The 21,585-nt window shown below is 38.7% G+C and overlaps 1 protein-coding gene across 5 annotated transcripts in view; it reads right to left on the bottom strand.

Moving 5' to 3' along the window:
* Nucleotides 1-505: 505 nt before the first annotated feature.
* The window catches only part of MSANTD1 (Myb/SANT DNA binding domain containing 1), a 46,605-nt gene continuing 25,525 nt past the window's right edge, over nt 506-21,585 (bottom strand). For 4 of the 5 annotated variants that reach the window (XM_087737039.1, XM_087737040.1, XM_087737041.1 and 1 more), the window contains 3 exons: nt 20,447-20,711; nt 10,771-11,055; nt 506-1,321 (listed from right to left, as the gene is read on the bottom strand). In XM_087737039.1, the coding sequence (XP_087593165.1) occupies nt 1,081-1,321; nt 10,771-11,055; nt 20,447-20,711 (791 nt within the window). In that variant the 3' untranslated portion in view covers nt 506-1,080. Of the gene's footprint in view, nt 1,322-10,770; nt 11,056-20,446; nt 20,712-20,829; nt 20,890-21,585 lie in introns of those variants that run through there. The other variant, XM_087737042.1, reaches the window with a different exon arrangement.

The raw sequence follows: 21,585 nt of genomic DNA, 5'->3' as shown, positions 1-21,585 counted from the left end.
CTTTATGCCTCCGGCTCCCTCTTGTGGTGTACCAATGTTGATCTGCCTTACAGACCACACCTTAAAACATCTCATTGCACACCGAGGCTGTGCCACCAGCGAATCCTGCTGTAGAGGTGGTGAATGTTCTTCATGACTTCCATCTCTATAGTTTGGGCATCAGTAGAGGAGATCTTTACACTGCAATTAAGAATTAAAAGCCTTTGACAGTGGTTATCTCTCCCAGTATTTTTCACTGTCCCAAAGCATACTATCTGCCCAGCAATAATAAATAAGTTTCTTCTTTTTCTTTATTTCATTTGATAGATTATATATATTTGTATATACACACAGTACAATATTTTTCTTTTGTGATAGAGAATAAATGGAGTTTTCATTGCTGGTTGTTCATTAAGTCAACAGATTCCAGTTAATAATGAAAAAAATTAAACATTTAATATCAAAAGCAACTTCAAGTATCTTCTATACATTTTAGTATTCAGTATATAGTAAGGTGGTTTGGGGGTTTTCTTTTTATATCAAAAGTGTATTTGAATAGACTATTTTTACCCTAATACTTTAGAGTACTATGCATATCAGGCATGGAGTTTAAAATGATGTATCTCATGGTCCCAACTAGCTCTTCACAAGAACCATAGGTCACTTGTACAATCATGGTGTATGTTTCAAAACAGGGTTTAATCATCAGCAAAGTCAAGATGCAATTACCATGTTTAGAAATGCACTATTTCGTTCTCCTACAACAGGTCAAGCTACAGTCCTTGATGTGAAGCAATATACAACACCGCTGTTTGTAAAACAATACCTGACCTAGGCATAAATAGTACTGAAGTTCCCAGAGCTATTCATCCCTTAGCCTTTCCGTACAAAAATAATTCAACTTAGGCATATATTGCACTAATTTTATCACACTGGATAGCTCTTACCCTGCATTATCTGTTCTCTTTGCTTAACTAAGGTGACACTAGGGTTTTAATTTCCATGGAGAACCTGGGAATAGGGCAACAGACACACATATGGTGTGCAATAAAGGGATATCTATAATATCAATAGTAATCTCAGAGGCATTCACAAAGGAAACTACACATTAGATTTGGAGATCATTTTCTCCAGTAGATTCATCATTCTCTCCTGTAACTGTAAGCTTTGAACTTGAATGATGTTTTGCTGATCCAGAATCCTGCGCACTTCTCTACAGGTTTCTTCCATAGCTCTACTCAACTTCTTTTGTTCTTCCAACATGGCCTCCATTAATTTTAGCTTCTTCTTTTGGAAGCTGCAGCTTTGCATTTTTCTTTTCTTAACTGGTCTTTCTTCAGCTCTGAAATGTGAATATTTGTTAACAATTAAACTCATATTTATAAAAAAAAACCAACTATGTTAGAACCTAGAATTCTATACTACATTCTTGGCCAAGCTACAACCTAGTCCTATTTTTAAACCCCACTATGTTCTCCAATAAATTCCCTCTCAAGTTCATGCCAAAACATAAGTATTTACTGTATTGTTTCATAGTGTTACAGACTGTAAAAAAAGAAGTTTTTAAATCTCATTCTTTTTAATGAGAATTTTCCCTACAGAATACCAGGCATCTTTTTTTTTTTTTTTTATTTTTACATTTCTTACGCATTCAATTTATAAACTGTTTTGGGAGAGACATTTTGCTCATCTGGCCATTAAAACTCCAATTCTAAAGCTGCAATAACCGTCCCATCCAGAGACAGCGCTGCACTGTTACGTGCGGTGGTAAGTTACAGCTTGTTTTTTAAAGCATCGCATCAGTAAGGCTGATCCCACTACAGCACAGTAGTCTCAGAATTTGCCCTTGCACTGAGACACAGCAGTTGCACTGACAACTTATTTATATATTCCATCACAAAATATTATAAACAACATAAAAGATTAGCACAATACAGCTTACAAGCTTCTTTTCTTACAGGTCACAGACTGATCACCTTTCATATTTGCTTTTAGAGGCATTTGCCAGTTGCACTTTAAGATATTTTTTTTTTAATTAAATGTATTTGTCACAAGCACAGGATGCTATGGCTACCTTCTTCTCTTATTTAGGTTAATGACAAGTTTTATCAAGTAGGACAGCTAACAAACCCAACCATACTTCCCTTCAAACTCCTAACATTTTAACGACAATTTCAAGCACATTATAACCCTCTGCCAATAGTTTTGTTTTCACCATAACATAAAGGCAAGACTCTGTATTTGATGTAGTAATTAACTGCTATTTGGATTTAAAAAAAAAAAAAGTTCTTCTGCAATTCAAAAAGAATATTTGTAGCCCTTGGAGAACACCAGATTTCCGAAGCCAAGGCTGTCTATGTATCCAGTCATGTTGATGAGTCTAGCAGAACGCCTCTAAGCTCTCTCAGGGTATAACAGTTAGACAAGCATGTATCAAATTGTACATCCTCAGCTGAAATCTGTAGAACTGCCATGTGCAATCTGGGTAATATTTTAAGAGTTTTCTCTATGCTGCATCATGCTGAGTTTCTGTTTTGGAAGAAAGAGATAAACCTAGCAGTAAAGACAGCACTCTCAAGATGTGTAGTTCACATGGCCGTCCTAACTTGGGGTGACATTGCAACACATGAATCCAAAACCAGCCTACACGGCCTGCAAGTCAGAACACACTCACAGAGATCTGTTTCTCTTAACCTGTAATCTAAGAAAGAAGCATGCTGAACTGTGAAAGAGGAAGAAAGGCATGTAGAAGGCAAATGTGCGAGTGAACTACATATCTTAAAAACCTCCAGGTACAGCCGGATAACTGCTTTTCTAACTTCAAGTGACAGTCCACGTGTCCATTCATACTGTTTGTAACTGCAGACTGGAGTTCCCAACATCAAAGTTATCTGATAATGGGTCTTGAAGTCCCTTCACACAAACAGCAATCTCAGTCATGCTCTGCAAATGCAGTATGCTTTCCAGGTGAAACTCAATAACGAGATAGCACAGTTGTGAGTAGTATGCCATGTCAACACCTTGCAGATTTCAAGACATCCTTGAACAAGGATAACTTGAACTCTCGAGGAATGTGTTTTTATTAATGTGAAGAAGGGGAGCGGGGAGGGAGGTCACTCAGCCGTGGCAGATTTGTATCATAATTTCATTCATGTTCTTATCCTACTTGACAGGCTTTATGCAACAGTGACGGTGGCATTCAGATCTCTCAGCAAGAGAAATAAACAATCCTAAGCACCTGAAAGACTTAATGAAAATATAACAAAAAGACACAATCCCCTTGACATTTAAGAGCACAATGACCCAAAAAGGGTGAGGTCTGTGAAAAGAAACAAGTGGATTAAATTAAATGCTATTAAAATCTTAGAGAAAAAAATTTAGACTTGGTCTTGAGGGAAACTGAGTACTGTTTAGTCATTTCAATGTGCCGTTCCCCTGTGCATAGGTAAGAAAGAACAACAATCTTCCTTAATAAATGTACACTAACATAGTGAACAAAGACCACTGGCTTTCAGATTATCCAAGAATTTAAAGTTACTTGTACAATTCAAAGGGCTTTATCACCATTACACTGCTACGATGATGCTAAGGGAAAGGAGAAGTCATCATCTTTATGCTAAACACAACTTTGGAAGATATAGAAAATAAACTCACCTTTGCAGATTCTATATATCGTATTTGATTTGCGGCATCAAATAAATGCACATAAAATAAATCCATGCTGCTCTGCTCAAACTGCGGGTCAAGCTTGCAGCTGATCACTGAGATTATCACAGCCAGACAATCCTGCAAAAATGGGTCTTGGCTGATGGCAAATTCTGTTTGCCTCCATTAACTCTAAGGGCCAGAATTATTTGAAATGTGGTTCTCAAAGAGGTCAAGCAAGGGGAAAAGGTCTACAGCCATCTAAGAACAACACTGAATCTGTTATTCCAAGGTTCCCATCACTGCACTCACATTCACAAAGAATGCATGCTTTCTGGTAGGCAGAGCAAGAAGCTTTCTGAAATTATGGTATTATTTTAGCAAAAGTCAGCTTTTGCGTTTAAACTTGTCTTCACAGAGGATTTAATTATTGAAAACTCGATGGATCTCTATCCTCTTCCCTATACAGTACTAGAAAGTTGTTACAGTAAGACCTCGTCTGAAACAAGTAAGAACTGGCTCCTAGAGCCACAAGAGGGCTTACGTCTTGTCAAAGTGAGCCCTGGTGAGAGTGGTCCTTAATAAGGAATGAGAGAGAAAATCTGAAGCATGTCAATGGCATTGAGCTGCACTGAGTATTGCATGACTTTCTTGGCAATTGTGCTGCCATTTGGTTTTTAATTTCAATTGGGACCAAAAAAAAAAAAAAAACCAAACCAAAACACCATGAAAAAAAGGAGATGGAGTGATTTGGATTGAAAGATCTAAAATAAGCCTTATTTTTAAGAGAAGAAAAAAAATCTTTGAAGTGTTGTCCTAGAGTCTGTATAGGATTTTATCTGTTTTTCAGTTAAACAAATGTGGTCCATCAAAAACCTGTAAGACATATAACCTTCCGTCCAAGACAATAACTGTCTTGTGCAGCTCCAGAGAGGAAAGAGGGGCAAAACATCTGGTGGTGATGGCAGCTACCTGGGGAACTGTGTCAGCAGTATCTGCAGTCTGCTAATGACTGAGAAAGTACCTGCTGACAAGTGCTTGCTCAAAATCAAGTTTCAGCACAGAGAAGTCCCCCCAAAAGCCAGGGCACAAGGACTCTTCGAGGTCTCCTAAGTACTCTCTAGGTTTGTTTACAATTAACAAACAAGACTTGGTAATTAGACAGCCTTAATTGAAAAGAAATACTTATTTCAGACACCCCTAGCTTTGGTGGTGTTCCCAATCTCCTTTTCTCTCCAGCCATAGTGACTATCAATGAGAGGGTTTTACGATCACCCACAAGTCCATAGTAAGGACTTGGAATTTACAATCCAAGTCTCTTCTTGCAGAATCGCTCTTGAAGAAGAGCTCTTGAGAAGTGGTCTACAAAAGAAGGATCTCATTAATCTAATTTACGAATAAAGAACCCTCAGCAACATGAAACAATGTAAAATGTCCAGTGATGCCTGAAGGAGTTATTTGAATACTGAAGTGTTTCCTCAGATACTGAGCCATCTTTCTTGAGAAGTTCTAGGTCTCTTAGGTAGCACATCAGAGAGACCTCTCCAGTGTCAATAACTTTTTATAACAAAGTCAAGAGAGAAGCAGAGATAGGAATGTGGGTTCAGCACTGAATAACCCACCAGCATCGGTATCCTCAGATAATTTCAGCTAGGAGTATGTCTAGTTTGGCAATCTGTAGGCACGAGCATAAGAAATTATCAATGTTTGCTGTAGCAAACACCAGTCGGTTCCTGTTGCTGATTCTCCACGTTGTATTCCTGTGCAGCTAACACCTCTGTGACAATAAGGGTGCGACAAATCGTGACAGCATCCACAGCCTCTGCCGAGGAAGCATCTCCAGGCTTTGCCAAGCCTAGTCCCTGAAGGTAGATTTTGAAATCTGGAGGAAAGAGGGGTCTAGAAAATCCAGGACCTCAAATACAATCTGCTGATATTCTTGGGCCTCCAGTGTCTACGGGAGGGACCCTCCAAGAGAATTGGCACTGGTATTCCCCTGACTACACAAACAAAGTGTGGAAGAGCTCTGGAATTGGGACCATGTTCCAAGCAGAACCTTGCAAAGCTATTTCCACGCTATGCTCTAAAACAGACAGCAGGGTTCAAATGAAGCAAACCAAGGGAAAGAAATTGGGGACCAAGGGGAACAAAGCAAAACCTCCAGATATAATTAGGCAAGATATTAGGCAAGTCTCAAACACATTGGCTGTCTACCTATCTAAGATCAATTTAATTCACTGTTCAATTAGAAGTTCCTTCATTGATTGCCTACACTCACCCAATAAGGCTCATTTCAGGGATGTGTGTGAATAATTAATGAAGCAGGAGTTGAATGCAGAGAGTAATCTGTCTACCAAAATGTGTTACCTCCACAAAGCCATAAAAACAATTCTTCCTCTCTGATTACTTCATGGCAAATGGGTCTCCAGTACCATTGGTTTCTGGAATTTATGGCTTTCAACAGCTAACAGCTGTTTCTGACTTGGTTGTGCTTTTTTTAGCTATGTACAAATCTGAGTAGACCTCCATAACCCATATCGTTGTGGAAAATAATTAACAATGATCTAGAAATAAGTAATATTAACATTAGAGGTGGCACGAATATCTTCAGAGTTTGAGGACTGAGGATCAGGCAACCTGGATCTTCTGGTAAACTAGGCTCATTCAAATACAGCCAAATGCATTCAGGAATTAATGAGGCTTATCCTTGAAGTAAAGCGTAGAAAAGAACCACAAAAATGACTTGGAGGCTGGGCAAAACATCTTGCTATGATAACAAGTCTGCATAATGAGTTAAGATGCACTACATAATGCGCATAGCCTAAAGCTCAAACTTCTTTGTAGATGCTGCCCATTCAGATTTTAAATAGCCATGGCATAATTTTAGAAAGATTAAAGGCTTTGCCAAAACTGTTATTTCCTGAATTAGCATCCTCACCAAGTTTTAATGCAATTCTATTAAACAATTCATACCTTGGTTAATTCACGTTACCAATTCTTACTCTTTCTCCATGCGTAAACCTTCTATACCAAATTATTTCATCTACATTTAAAAATTAAAGAATACCAAAGACCATATGATCCTGGTACGCAACTACCTTGAGGCAAAAAGTGAAAAATACTGAAAGGGTCTCCAATATAGTGAAGATAAATAGAAGTAACATCCAAAAGTTTAATTCACTATATTCACACTAGAAACAAGACACTGTTTAAGCAAGGCATTAATCACTGGAACAGATTGCTGTAGCGAAGAATGAATTCCCCATCTTCTGAATATATCAGATCTAGACTGGATATCTAAGTAAAAAATTTCCAAGACTCAAACGGATCACAGGAACAGAGAAGAGGAGGACAACGAGACACGGGGCTCCTGAGTGCAGTAGTCCTCTGCTGAGGGAAGCATGTCACAGAACCCTCTCCATAAGATTGCTGGGCTCCACACCAGAATAACTGAATTCAAATACATGGATGCTATTTAACAGGAAGTCAGACTAGATGACATGGCAGTTTTATTATGGTGTATTAATTAATCTATGAAAGTAACTCTTTCACCCCCATTTTCAGTACAATAGAAATGGCAGAACAGATGAAGTCTGAACCACATTCACAGTCTGTATAATTATGTTCTATCATTACTTTAACAATGAAAATAAAGAGTATAAATTAATCCATAGGGTGAAAAAACACCATTTTCAATTAGATAAAAAGTCATTTGTAGTGGTGTCAGGAATCTTGATTTTAAAAGTTTAAGCTGCAGTACAAGACTCCACCACATTGCCTTATATTATCTGACCATAACAGAATAATTCTATTATGGTCAGATGTTTTATGGACATTGCAGTATAATACAAGTTTTGTTGAAGCCCAAGAGCAGTGTTAGAACAATACTAAACAAATAGCAGGCGTCCCATTAAAGGGAAATAGGGATTCCAAATGTTTTTCTCATCTGCAAGTTGCAACAAAAATAGAAGTTAATTTTATCCCAAGTTAATTGTATATCACCAACTAGCAAAATTTGGTTTTTGTAAGAAGGTTCCAAACTCAAAGAATTTCAAATAAAATGCAAAGAAACCCAGTTTCAACTATTTTTAGCTTGAGACTATGTATGTATTTGTTGAAGTATAAATCTTGACATTTTTCTCTAATCATGAAAGTTAAACGTTAAATTCAATAATTTTTTTGAAGTTGTAATTTATATAGCCAAGTAGCCTCCTGCTATGTTCAAGGATACTGTGGAAAATACAAAGCTGACACTCAAAAGCTGTGTTTGAGAGTTTAAGGGAATAACAATAAAGTTTTCAGAATTTTAAAAGTTGACTTAAAAAAAGTTACCGTTTGAGGTTTTTTTCACTATCCTTTGTTGCCATAACATCATGATTTTTATTACTGAAGAAAAAAATCCCACAGCATAAGCTTACTTTGCACACTTAACTGCTCTGTGTATGGCCTGCTTCATAGAAAACTAAGGAATATACAGTTGTAAAATATACAGCTGTAAAGTGCATCTATATTTACATACAGATACGTGCGTATATTTTTCAAAATATGTTTCAAAATAATTGTTTTACATAGCCATAAAGCACGAAAATTGAGGGGGAAATTGAGGACCTGAAATGTTCTTTCAATTTCAAATCCCAGTATTGTCTTTAGTTCCTTTTTTGAATCTGTTAGATCACCTCTGTACCATTTAGAGGCAAGGGCTTTTACAAAAAAGCCAAGATGCACCCAAATTTTGTATGCTAATTCTTTTTTCTCTTGTTGGCTATTTCAAAGTGTTCTTCAAATACAGGATGACACACTAATTGCTTAAGCTGAAAATTGCTTCTCAGTTCATAGTTTTCCATTAGTAACTCTAAAAGAATTATCTTCCATGTCTTACCATGGCAGCTCTAAGTGATTTTAACCCGTCTGATATCATTAGCAAGTGCTGTATTTCCTTCTAGCCAAAAAAGTGTTCCCTACTCTTCTCTCATTCATCAGGCTAAACTAAACAGGTCAAAGCTGTACAAGCTTTTCAAAACCCCCTATGTCTACTGTAATATCACTTTTCCTCCTTCCAGATACGTGCCCCATTAATCTCACAAGCGCCCTCTAATTTTTAACTTGATCACAATGCTCACCTGAAATGTTATACTAATCTCTCAAGTGGTATCTACTGCTCAACTTTCTCTTTTTTTAAACACAGCAGAACTGTATTTTAACTTGTGAATATGTACAGATCTTGCTGTTAAATAGCATGCACAATATTCTATTGCACAAAATTCTTTTATAGTAAAGACTGCGAGAGCATGGCTGCATTCGTGAGGGAGCAACGTATGACGGAAGTCCTGCCACACCGAGAGCTGGCCTGCCTTTCCCTCCAGCTCCCAAACCCTGTTGCACAGCCATCCTTAGCAGGCAACAGCAGCACTGCAGCCTGAGCTACCGCAAGGACAAAGTGTCATTACCTGCCACACGGACTTGCAGCCCGTTGAAAGTCAGCCTGTGCCATTAGAGGCTAGGCTTAAATGATCTGCAGTTTCTAAATTGGCCAAGTAAAGTTAAAATCTTTTTTACTAAAACAGGTTAGGTAATTACTTTGGACAAAGTAAAAAACCACTGAACCTGAAGCTGGCTAAAAAGCGTTCTAGCCTAAATTTTCCAGATCTTATCACTGTGGAAATAATTCAGTTAGAGTGGCTTAAGTCCAGTTTAGCTGTAAATGAAAGCATCTACATAAGAGTGGGAGTCCACATGCAAAGTGTAAGCACAATAGATACGTATTTGTGGTGGATTAGCTTGACTTCTGGGGTGACTTGTCTACACTCTGTAATGAAACCTGGTGTGGTGACCTCCGTCCTCCCCTACCAGTCACCTACGGTACAAAATCTGTGTTGTCCTTAAGCTGAAGAAACTTAACATCTGGCATTTTTTAGAAGTCTGATGTTATCAAATAGTCTAGTGAACAAACTATACCTCACGTTTGTGGAAAAGTGACCTTCTAATTAAATATTAAATAATATTATTGGAAATCAAATTATGAATTGGGAAAAAAGTTATTGCATCAGAAACATGATCTTGGAGTCTGTGGATCCTAAATCAAGAGAGACTGTGCATATCAGGGGTATCAACCCCTTACAATGAACTACGATGAAAAAAGCGTTGCTTGTGAACAAAAAGGCTGCTACAGTTCAAGAATTATGCACCCTAATATATAGCCAAAAAACAAGTTTTAAAAAATAATCAGCTATTCAAGAGGTATTTGCTTCAATGATTGAATGAATTTACCCTAGTTTTATTCATCCAAGAGCAAGCCTGGAAACAATAATCCGAACTTGTTAGGTTGGTTCTTCTTCCAGCTCAACACCTTCTCAGTTGCATGACTGACAGATAATTTTACTGTTACAGTTAAAGCCTCACAGACTCATGCTAAGGATCTCCAGGAGCAACTTTTTTTCCTGCCAGAAAACTGTAATCGACCCTTATTTCACACCACTCTGGATGAAAAATGAGACCAGTAACGTCTACAATTTGTATCAAGTGTACAACCCTGCCTTTTGTTAAAATGCTGCTTTCCAGAGAACTCCAATCTTATCAAAAAAGGAAACACATGTTTGCATTCTCAAACTAGCATTTACTTTGAAAAAGTGACATTCTCAATTATATTTAAAATGTTGCAATGTACTTTCAAACTGCATGAATAGCATTTCGGTGTCCACGGAAATATTTAGTTTGCATCTTTTCACCATTTTAATAATAGCTGAAGCCAGAGAAATTTCATACTCATACCAAAAGCAAAACCAGAGCAAGCCAAAAATCATCTAAGCAGTCTGTTATATCTCTGATTGCACGGCAGGGCTCTCTTGAACATGCCTATACTCCTATTACAAACACTCCACCTCATGTGAGCAGTGACATGCCTGCTGAGTTTTGGCAATATTATACAACTTTTTGCCCAGTCTTCCTACTCCCTTCCAGCCTCTCATAAAGGAATAAAGAAAATACCCCTAATTCAGCAAAGTGGCTGAGACTGGGGAACAGATCTCATTTGTGATTTACAGAAAAGATGCAACAGCTGTTAGAGAAAAATGTGCTAGGGTGTCCCCTTTACATAGCAGATCCAGTTCATTCTGTGAAGTACAAGAAAGAGGGTAAAACAGATGCTACCTCAGCTTGTAAGAAAGTAAGCTTGACGAGCTCTCTGAATGTTCATCTTCAAAGCACTCCTCCCTTCCTTCGTATGTAAACTGGTTATATGGCAAATACAAAGGTGTAGACTTAGCTGATGGAGACTGCGAGGCCTCCGTCTGTGATGTAGAAGGACCTGGTTGCTGATTTTCATGCATTTTCACATCGCTGTGGTCTGTCACTTTGGATAAGATCCTATCAATGGTTTTGTAGTAAGGCCAGTCAGGTGCAACAGTTTCACTGTCAGTCATACATTTTAATTTCCTGTAAGAAAAGGCATACAACGTTAAAGTTTGTTTTCCTGTAAAAGTACGTTTCATACAGATCTTCCATCCCAAAAGATTTGTTCTGGTCACATTTAGGAGTTGAACTGAATGCTTTAAATGAGAATAAAATCAGACACTTTTTTTCCTTTTAATCTCCAATGAAACCTTTCAGTTTCTTTTCCTAGTTTTGACCTGTGATTAAAAGTTGCATGTAAACCCCAAATGAAATTCAACACAAATAAAGAACATTACAACTTCTAATGGAAACAGTACATTGGTTGCAAAATAATTTTTCTTCCCCTTACATTGTGCCAGACTAACCAATCTGACAGTGGTCCCTGACAACTAGAGCAGGCAACACACCGCAGCCTTTACCAAACTACGGGCAGCCCTCTCCTTGCATGCTTTGAAGAATGAATATTTATTTTCCATGATGAATACAAGTGGCTATAAATATAATTCATATCCTTTTCCTAATACTGCCTAAAAGCTCTGAATTGCCCAGGTGAACATCCTAGTAAAAACCATGAGATGTAGATGTCTGTTCATCTGTTACAGAATAAAGATCAGTGTAGGAAGAAGTATAGCATTCCATTAATTTACAAAAAAACGCCAACAAAACAAGTTAATAATGCATTATAAACAGCATGCACAAAAACATTACAATGAAAGGTCTATCAACCATGACTTTGTCTTTCACATGCATCTTATCATGAGATCCATTATTCAGTCCTAACACAAAGTTCACTGCTATCCCACTTGGTACCCATTGCTATTTTATTTACTTTTACTGAGAAATATAAAGCCGAGGTGTATAGATGAATTATACATCTCAAGGAAACTCCAGTGCCCAGCTACAGTCCCAAACTTTCTTTTCATTTGCCTTTCCCAGTTGGGATCTTGTTACTCTAAATCAAAATGCAGCAAGGGAACACAACAGGAAAGGCAAGACCATGCTCCATTTTCATAAACCAGATTCATTCAAATGAACAAAAAGCTGAACCAAATGTGATTCTCCCAGCTAGCAAGAGCCTTCCATTTGCAGAAAAAAGGACAAAAACTATTCCTGGACACCTGGCCCACCCCCTTTTCTTGAAGCCTTTCAGGTTTTTCCTCCTCAGAATCCATCGTGCCCACACTGGTCCTGCAAAGGATAGAATTAAATAACACGTAAACACGATAAAAAGGGTGCCAAACTTAAAAGTGAGAACTTGAAGTTCTTCCTTTTAAACAGCTCTCAGCCTAGGGTAAAGGGAAATCCACCAGTGAGGAAAGAAGGCAGAAAGATTTGCTTAGATTTTAAAGCCATTGAAGGATTCTTCTTTTTTTTTTTCTTGTCCTTGCAAGGTCTGATGAGCTTTTCCAGCTATTTAGAAATGCACATCATAGTCCTGCATAGCAAAGCCTCCACAGCCATCCGTATTTTTATGCCCTCTATGCATTCAAAATTTTAATTTCATACATGTTTCACAACCTGCTGCTGCAATTTCATAGTCAGAGCATATCTAGCACAACCTACAAATACATGCATATCCATCAAGCACAGATACAAAATAGCTAAATACAGGGCTGACAGGAGCCATCACTTGATATTGATTATTTTTAGTTCAATTGTTTAGGCTATTTGCATGAAAAACATACCAATTAAACAATTATAAGCTAGTCTACATTTCACATTTGTGTGCCCATGTTGAAACCCCCAATATATTCAAGCAATGGGGTTTAAAACATTACCATCTTCAGCCGCTCATTGCAATGCATTCACCACGGTCGGTCACCCCACGGGCGAGACAGCAAAAAGCCATGCGTGAGCACGTCTCAGCCGTGCCAGTGCAAAGTCCAGCAGCTGCATTAAGACTTCACCAGACATGGTTTGAGCCTTGAGGACTGCAAAACATTGTGCCAAAAAGGATGGGAAAAGCTCAAAGCTGGTATTCTGCCGACTCTGCTCTGGGGGCAGACTTGTGTTTAGCCTAGCATTAGCCAGGACCCCCAAGTCCTCAACAGAGCTGCTGCCCAGCCAGTCCATCCCCAGTCTGTATCAGTGCAGGGGATTTGACCATCCCAGGGGCAGGACTTTGCATTTGTCCTTGTTGAATTTCCTGAAGTCCCTATCAGCCCATTCCTCCAGCCTGTTGAGGTCCCTCTGAATGGCAGCCCTGCCCTTGCATGTGCAGACTGCACCCCACCGGCTTTGGCGTCACCAGCAAAATAGCAAGCGTGCACTCCACCATCTCCTCCTTTGGGCTGTTGATATTAAACAGGGCATGTCCCAGTATAAACACCTGCAGTCCTCCACTTGGAATGAGCCTCTAGATAGAACACAAGCCATTAACCACTACTCTTTGAGCCCAGTGATCCAGCCAGTTTCTCAACCAGCTGGTAGTCTGTCCATTTGGAGTATAACATCCCAACTTGGATACAAGGATGTTCTTGGAGGCCGTGTCAAAAGGCTTTCTACTGTGAAGCTATAAAACATCCATTGCTCTACACCCATTCACAGATCTAGTAATTTAATCACAGAAAGCAAGCAGATCAGTCAGATACGATTCACTGTTAGCAAATCCATTCTGGCTATTTCCAGTCACCACCTCCTCCTTCAGGTGACTGGAAATTGCTTCCAAGATGCTTTGCTCCGTGATCTTCCCAGGAGTTGAAGGGAAGCTGATCAACTTTTAATTCCTCTTCTTGTCCTTTCTGAAGATGGGTTCAACAATGGCCTTTCTTCAGTCACCAGCGACCTCCCTCGCTATTCAGACTTTCAGAGATGACCCCTGACTGAATCCTTTCCACTACGGGTGTTTCCCCTAGCGCTGCTCCAGGCACACCAGCCCGAGACACCTGGGCCGTGAAGACTGAGATAAAGAAGGCACCAAGTATCCTCACCCTAATTACTTGCATCTGCTGTCACTACATCACCCACCCCAGTCACCAGCACGCCCACATCTTCCATGTTTATTCTTTTATTGCTTAGCAGAAGTTTTCAGGAGTAGGTATTTTGCCCGAGTACGTCAGTACCTTGGTTTTGATGTTTGAGCTCCGCTGTGTACCCAGACCCCATTTTGACAAAACTATCATGATTTTGAAGGAAAAGCTGTAGTTTATTATCTGCCCACACAGCTGTAGGGTTGCAGCTATATAAAACCAGACATTTCTTTGGCTCGGAATGCACTGAATGGATACTAATTCTTCCACTTCTGACTGCTTACCATAGCTCTGGGCTAAAAAAAAGGGATCACTACCAGGAGGTAGGCAAGAGAACTTTGTTAGCTTAAAAGCAGCACCAGCAGCAACCATCTACCTGCATGGAGTCTGGCTCACACATAAAGAAAAAAAGGATGAAATAGATGGAGAGATGAGAAGATAAGGGGGAAGGGAGTGTCAGTCCTTTGGAAAAGAAGTAGGAACACTGCAGGTGGAGGCAAACATGGAGAACAGTCACTGGAGTAGTGGTGATGGTTTAAGTTTCTGGTAAAAACAAACCAAATAGCTAACTTGGTAATACTAATATCAAGTTTCAGGATTCACTGATTTTTAAATATTTTTTTCTACAACTGCCAGAAGAGCAGAAAACCTAGTGAGAGAGCTGAGAGGCTTTGCCTGCACCAAGGTAAGCATAACCCTGGCAGAACTGAAGCCTAAAGCAAAGATGAATTTAGTGCTCTAAGTCAGTCATTACTGTAATTCATCACAGCAGGTCTTAGTTGCATCCAAAATGTAAAGTTGGTGTTTTTGTTTGTTACTTCTCTGTGGTTTTGGTTTGTCTGTTTGTTTTAATGAAAAATGAAGAAGTTAAAAAGAAACAGGACAATAGTAAGGCTGGGATGCAATAGTCCAGAAACGAGAGAGGAAGATGGGCCAAACATTCAACGCTTTGAACTCAGGCAAATCACTGCCTGAGCGAACAAGCCAGGCAGAAAAATTAAGTAAGAAACAGAGGTAAGTGAGAAAGTCAGCAGAGCTTGCAAAATAAATTCACACTGAGTTTATCTAGACCTGTTGCTGGTTCATGAGGCGCTATTAAAATCCAGCTGAGAGCAGAGGCAACTAAGAACTCTCACCAAAAACTCAGGGATCAAAGTCGAGTTTCCACTGGTATCTGAAGTATGAAACACACTGTCCACTCAGTTAATCTGCAAGGTGGTTGCCTCTCTTATTGCAGAGAAGTGAATAAATTAATGGGCTTTGAGATCCTACTGCCAAAACGCTCCACTGAATGGACCGAGACACCAGTTGAGTAATTTGTGCTGCCGTTGACCTTTCTTCAGACTTTATTCTCTGTGCCTATTAATCCACCTTCTAAAATAAAATTATTACAATATTATGCTCTAGAGAGTTTTTTTAAATCGTCATTATCTAGTCAGTAAAAAGCAAGCAACCCTTAACTTGCCTTTTTTTTTTTTTTTACTTTTTGCTCAAAACACTATTGCTTTTTTATTATTATTACAGTATTTGATATTACTACTTGCCTTAAGGAATGGATACAAGATCCATCTCCTGGGGCATCTGAGAAAAGCTTTCAAAATAAATAATAAATAGCAACTGTTCATGAACCAATCAATGGTGAGGAAAAGAAAGATGTCTGAAAGTACAGTACTAAGTTGTGCATCTGCTATAAATTATTGAAATTAAAGAGAAAGCTGGTAAAATATTCAAATTTAACTTTCTGCAGTAATTTGACTGCACTTATATTTTATCATTTGCTGTAGCAGAGGTCAAATATTCCAGTTGCTTAATGTCATAGAGTATAGCAAGGGATTACACAAGCAACAATGTTTAATTGCTATCATGTACACATGAAAATAAAAAATTAGCCTAATCTTTTATTCAAATCATGAGACTGATTCAAATTTACCAATCATTAACATTAATTGACTGCGATTCAAATCAAAAAACAACAGCTGCATCCTGGTTCCTAGGCTTTGGGGAGGGTGATGTTTTTGAAAATAATAAATTTGCATTCACACAGTTCTTATTTTTAAACATCAGAAGGAATCAGTCAAAACTGTGGACCACTGTGCAAGCTTTACAAACCCTGCTTCCTTTTTATAAGCCCGTGTGTATTATGTCAGTGGAAATATTATAACAACAGATACGGTGCACTGTTACACATTAAGATCAGCGTTTTAGCAGTGGCAGGACAGTGCTTTCTTCTAGAAGGACTAATTATAGGTTTATATGTGCTGAATGCCCCAAGTAGCCTACATAATAGACAGAATTCAGCACATATGCTAAGTGATGCTAAACTGCAAGAGCTGGCATGCTAATCTCAGCAAAACTCTTGATGACATCAGAAAGCTTAACTTCAAATTCTAGCAGGCTCAACTCAGCCTTTCCTCCTTCCACAATGGCTAAATAGGCAGGTTCACGCGGCTCAACGCACAGGTGTCTTTAAAACCGAATATTAAAAACCTGGTGGCTGATCTATCCACAACAGATATTTCAAGCTCTACTGCAAGTCCTAAAAGCAGAATTTTACTCAAATGCACCTGCAAAATAATTTTCCTTCCACCTATGGTGCTGTGCAGGATTTTCCACCCAGCCAATTTCCACAGTGGATGAAAAGATCCTTTAATATACTGAGACTCCAGCAAGAATTACTTCAGGTCATGGTATATTTTTCCCTGAATAGTTTCCTCCAAATGCCCTTGGACCACAGTAATGCAGAGGAATACAGGAACCGCTCCCACATCAACCCATCAGCCCGCTGCCTCACTTCTGACAAAGGTCAGTGCTAAACACTTCAAGAATCATTTTGATGGACATATTTTGGGGGCCATTCACCCGTAAAGACACTCGCTTACTTTTCCATTGACAGCTAGTAATATCCCGAATCCCGTTGTCTTTTATAACTCTAATGTGAAGACAAACAATGTCTGTATTTTCATTTAATAAATCTAAACTTTAGTAAAAATAATAATAATAAACCAACCTACCGCTCTCTTGGTGTCAATGATTTTCAGTGGTAATGAGTTCCACATGTGCTTATTACGCAGTGTAATACAAATTTATATGACTAACTAGTTTTACGTTTCTTGCCTTGCAATTCCAATAAATAACTTCTTGTATTACAGCAAAAGAAATATCTGCTTTATATTCTGAAAAATAGTACTGTATATTTTTATGCACCTCTATAACTCCTTTATATTTCTTTGCCCTCTTTCCAAGCGAGTCACAAACTTTTCCACTTCTCTTAAAGCAAGCTTTTCACATCTCAGCCTAATTGTGTTTTCTAAACATCTTCTCATTCTCTTGTCACCTCGTTGAAATACAGGGCAGTCAGAAATAAACACAAGAATTCAAAGAGGAAATAATGACATAAAATAGATTTATATAATGGCATTTTAACATTTGAATAATGTTTTTACCTCAGATATGGAGGAATGGGATATGATCACCCTAAAACTGCTTTTGCGACAGATGCTCACGTGCACTGAACTACACCTGAACCAACCTTATTGGGCAGCGGAAAATTCCACGTGGGATCCAAACGTACCCAAGAACCAGGGTGAATACTTGGGCTGGTAGCCTGTACGGAGCTCCGTGCCACCATAAGCATGCAGGTAGTTGTATTAGCTGCAACAACAGCAATAATTACTGGCTAAGAAAGACTCCTCCCCTACCTATGTAAATGTTTGGCAGACTTTGACTCCTTCTGCACAGTGAGTAATGGCTTTCACTGAGCAAAATAAGCAAACAATATTTACAGAACTGCATCTTAAAATGCTATGGGATCCTCAGCCTGGAAAGCACCATTACAAATGTGTTCACTGCTTTCTATTTTATATCCTTTAATGTTTCAGATCTTTAATATCTGTTTCAAGAGTTGTCCCAAGATAAGACATGCCACTTTTAACACTGAACTTGGTTAAAAGGACTAGTAGAAATATCAAGTGCTGCTTTTTCTTTTATAGAAAAAAAAAATATGTATACATGCATATACACATGTACAGCAATTTGTAGGACAGAAATTTTATTTTCCTTTATGAAATTGTGGCACATCACTAAATAATACTATTATCTGATTAAATATTCCAATCCAGTTAATTTCTGACTATCAAAGTAAGGCTACAGACCATAGCATCTTTGCAACACTGTAAACAGTTGCCTAAAAAAGTAAAGGGTCCTGAAGTGGTGGGAAGAAATAACCGCTCGGGCGCCGAACACCCCCCTCATTCCTGCTGCTGGTGCTACATTCTCCCACGTCATGCTTACTAACCCCACGTAATCATTGCAGAATATTATCTCAAAATGGAGCGTTTTCCCACTCTCAGGATCTTCTTTTTTAGTTTATGCCACAGTGCAGCAATGATGCCCAGAGATACACCAAGGTAAAGCATCTTCCTCAAGTATCCTCCAGGCACCAAAATATGCATTAAAACTCAGCTGCCTCACAGCAAAGCCAGCAGTCGGTGGCAACTCACATCATTTACAGTTTCATCACAACGTTTCCTATCCTCACACACCAGCAAAAAGTACTCAGAAAACTAGAAACTGTAAGTCATAGCTTTTGTTTGTCCCTGTTCTCTCTATCACCTCACCTTGAAAGCGAAGCAGAGAGGCATGCTTTGGATAAGAACAAACAATAAGAAAGATGCATTTCATATTCAAGAGTACAAAATGAAACAGCACCGTGACAGTGCAAGGCAGTTTTCTAACCCTCCTAAATTAGCATCTTAATCAATACACAGGGAGCTGCAATGCACTGCAAAACAGATAAAGCAGCATGACAACACGTAACAGAAGCAATCTTAGAAGTTCACAGAAACATGAGAAGAATGTAAAAAAAAAAAGTGCTGCATTCCCCCACACACACAGCGTGCATGTACGTGAGTGATTTTATTTCTTCCCTTCCCCCAATGCAACTTTAAAGTAAAAACATTAATTAGAAAAACTGAGACGGTCTGATTGATGACAACACTGAAAATTTAGAACAAAGGCTGACAGAAATAACCTATTCCACTTGGCAATTACGGCACTTAAATATCGTGCAGTGTTGCTAGACACCTGTAAAATCTCGGTGCCACGCGATGTGTTTCTCAGCAGGGAGGACTGCAGATTTAGCAGACTAAGCAAAGGCCTGGTAGCCAACAACTCCCGACTTCTCAATCTGCATCCGAGTGTGAATTGCTGGGTGATGCTGGGCAAAAATTTATCTTACTTCCAGCTTTCTCATTTACAGTCTGGGTGAAGAAAATTGTAAGGATTACAGCAGGGTTAGTACAACGTTTTGGAGACATCAGCATTTGCTACAAAACATCAAGTTTAATGTTATGGGAAATGATGTTAAAGATTACGCTTGTGGATCATACAAATGTAGAAGAAGGACATTCAAAGTTAAGGGGTTTACAGGATTTTCCCTAGTTTTCTATTTGATGAGTAGTCTCTGCATGAAATACAGTGAGGGTGCCTTACAGAAAAGCGAGCAGTTTTAACATGGTTGCCTGCTGTAATAACCTTTTTTATTATTAATACAAGCTTTGAGGAGAGATTAAATAAGAGAGTCACATATTTGATTTTCTTGCATTACAAGCACATAGCTAAAATCACCACTCAGGATTTACAGTATGAGGCAGTTTGTGCCTCACACAGATAAGAATTAAAAAAAAAAAAAAAAAAAAAAAGACATGCAAATATTTCTGTTAAGTTCTAATTATTTTTTCCCCTGCAAACAACAAATGCACAAACGCCTGGCATTTTCTAAAGCCAACTTCCCCTCCTGACTGCCACTGCCTGTTCTTTATCATCCCCATGTAGACACCTCCGCCCTCCCCCCGGCTCCTCTGGAGCAGTATTGACGGTGCACATTGATCCTCTCTCTGCAGACAGAATAGTTCTTTCGCTGCTGCTGCTTATAATTATAGCAATGTGTGTCACTCAGTAATAAGACATTCAATTATTCTTGGCCCCGTGAAGTGTAACCCTTCAACTCACGAGACCCAAATCTAGGCGCTTCAGCCCCCCAAAACATTATTCTGTTGTTTTTTTTCTTTTTAACTTTGCCTTGCAATACCGATTCTCACTGGCCACTTCAAACTGCAGGAGTTTCACTGCAAGGAACTGCTGCCAAGCTAACACAATCAGTCCCCTCAGCAAGGAGAAAAAAAAATAAGTCTCTTTTCCCACTAAATACATTTCCATCCCTCTGCATCATAACAACAGCAGCTAATTATAAAGAAACAAAGTTGTCCCGGAGTTTGCCATGAAATGGGGGAAAAAATTAACAATGACGTAACAGCACTGGCAAGAGAGAATTTTAAAAGCGATATGAACAATCTTTAATCTTTTATCGACAGATTTCCTCTAGGAGACTTCTTTCTGAAAGGCAAAAATCACTGCGTTGTCCCTGCTAAAATCTCTTAAAATAAAAAGAATTAACTGAAGCTTACCTGTACTGGAATGTCATATTTGTAATTTTTATCTTTATTTCCTCTCCGTGGCGAATTTCTCCAGTCATTTCAAAGAGTTTGTTAGCCATTTTCTCATAAACTTTGGCATTCCTTTTAGTTTGTTTCAGCTCATCAAAAAATTCTTCCCAAACCAGCATTAAACCTCTCATTTCTGCATCAGTCCAGTTTCTGGCCCTCCTGTGTTTCTCAGTCTGAGAAGAGACAATGTAACTGGGAATTTCTGCTGCAGCCATTGCTGACTGACCTAAAAGGGTTTTAAAAGAGGACACTTAATATAGATTGAGTTTTTAGTTGAGGTTTTTTGTAGTGCAAGACATGCATATGTGGATAAAGAATTTGAATGACAACAGAACATATGAAACCTTTTTGCAACAGCTTGAAGCTTGAGTGCACAAAATGGGGCCTACATCTGACAGGCAGGAATTTAGTTAAAAGCTTTTAAACAGAGAAACGTCATTTTGATGTCACGTTTCCATAGCAACAGAGCAACTGCATAAGCTACAACAACAAAAACCTTTTAACTGAAAGCCAAAGAATCAGGACAAAGTTGACAGGCCATCAATATTAAAGCTTTTAAACACTTTAGGTTTAACAAAAAAAAGATCTATGCAGCCTTTGAGAAGCTACTTTTAAGTTTCTACTTCTTTTTTAGCTTTCCCTTACCTTTTAGGCAGACAATCTGCTGGCAGGGGGTCATGGTCGCCTGAACGAGCTTTTAAGTTGCGCCTTGACAGACTCTCTAGGAGGTTGCAAGGACTGAGGCCGTGTACACAAAAAAAAAGCTTTTTTTGCAAAGATATTCTGCAAAAAGCTTCAGCCAGCTTTATGAAAACTATACATCTCTAAGCTAATAAATGTTTAAGCAGGCAGGCTCATTAAAAAGGAGCCTGCATCTGGGTTTAAGAACATGCACAAAATAGTATTTAAGTGTTTAAATATAGAGAGAAATGTATATACGATTTCAATATAAAGCCACTTTTTTTCCCCCGAGATGTTTTGCTGCTGATAAGCACACACTGCAGTCCTGTCAGTATGAATTTGCCTTTGTAGGTATGTATTACTGTATGTGTATTTTGTATTCCTAGTAATTTAGATGCTATTTATGCAGCCTGTGTTCT

The sequence above is a fragment of the Nipponia nippon genome, unplaced genomic scaffold (assembly GCF_047370975.1).
Source record: "Nipponia nippon isolate SJK-2023a ecotype South Korea unplaced genomic scaffold, ASM4737097v1 scaffold_6, whole genome shotgun sequence".
In the NCBI taxonomy this organism is placed as follows: Eukaryota; Metazoa; Chordata; class Aves; order Pelecaniformes; family Threskiornithidae; genus Nipponia; species Nipponia nippon.
Note: the sequence above shows the minus strand (reverse complement) of the source record. Positions and strands in the feature narration are given on the sequence as shown.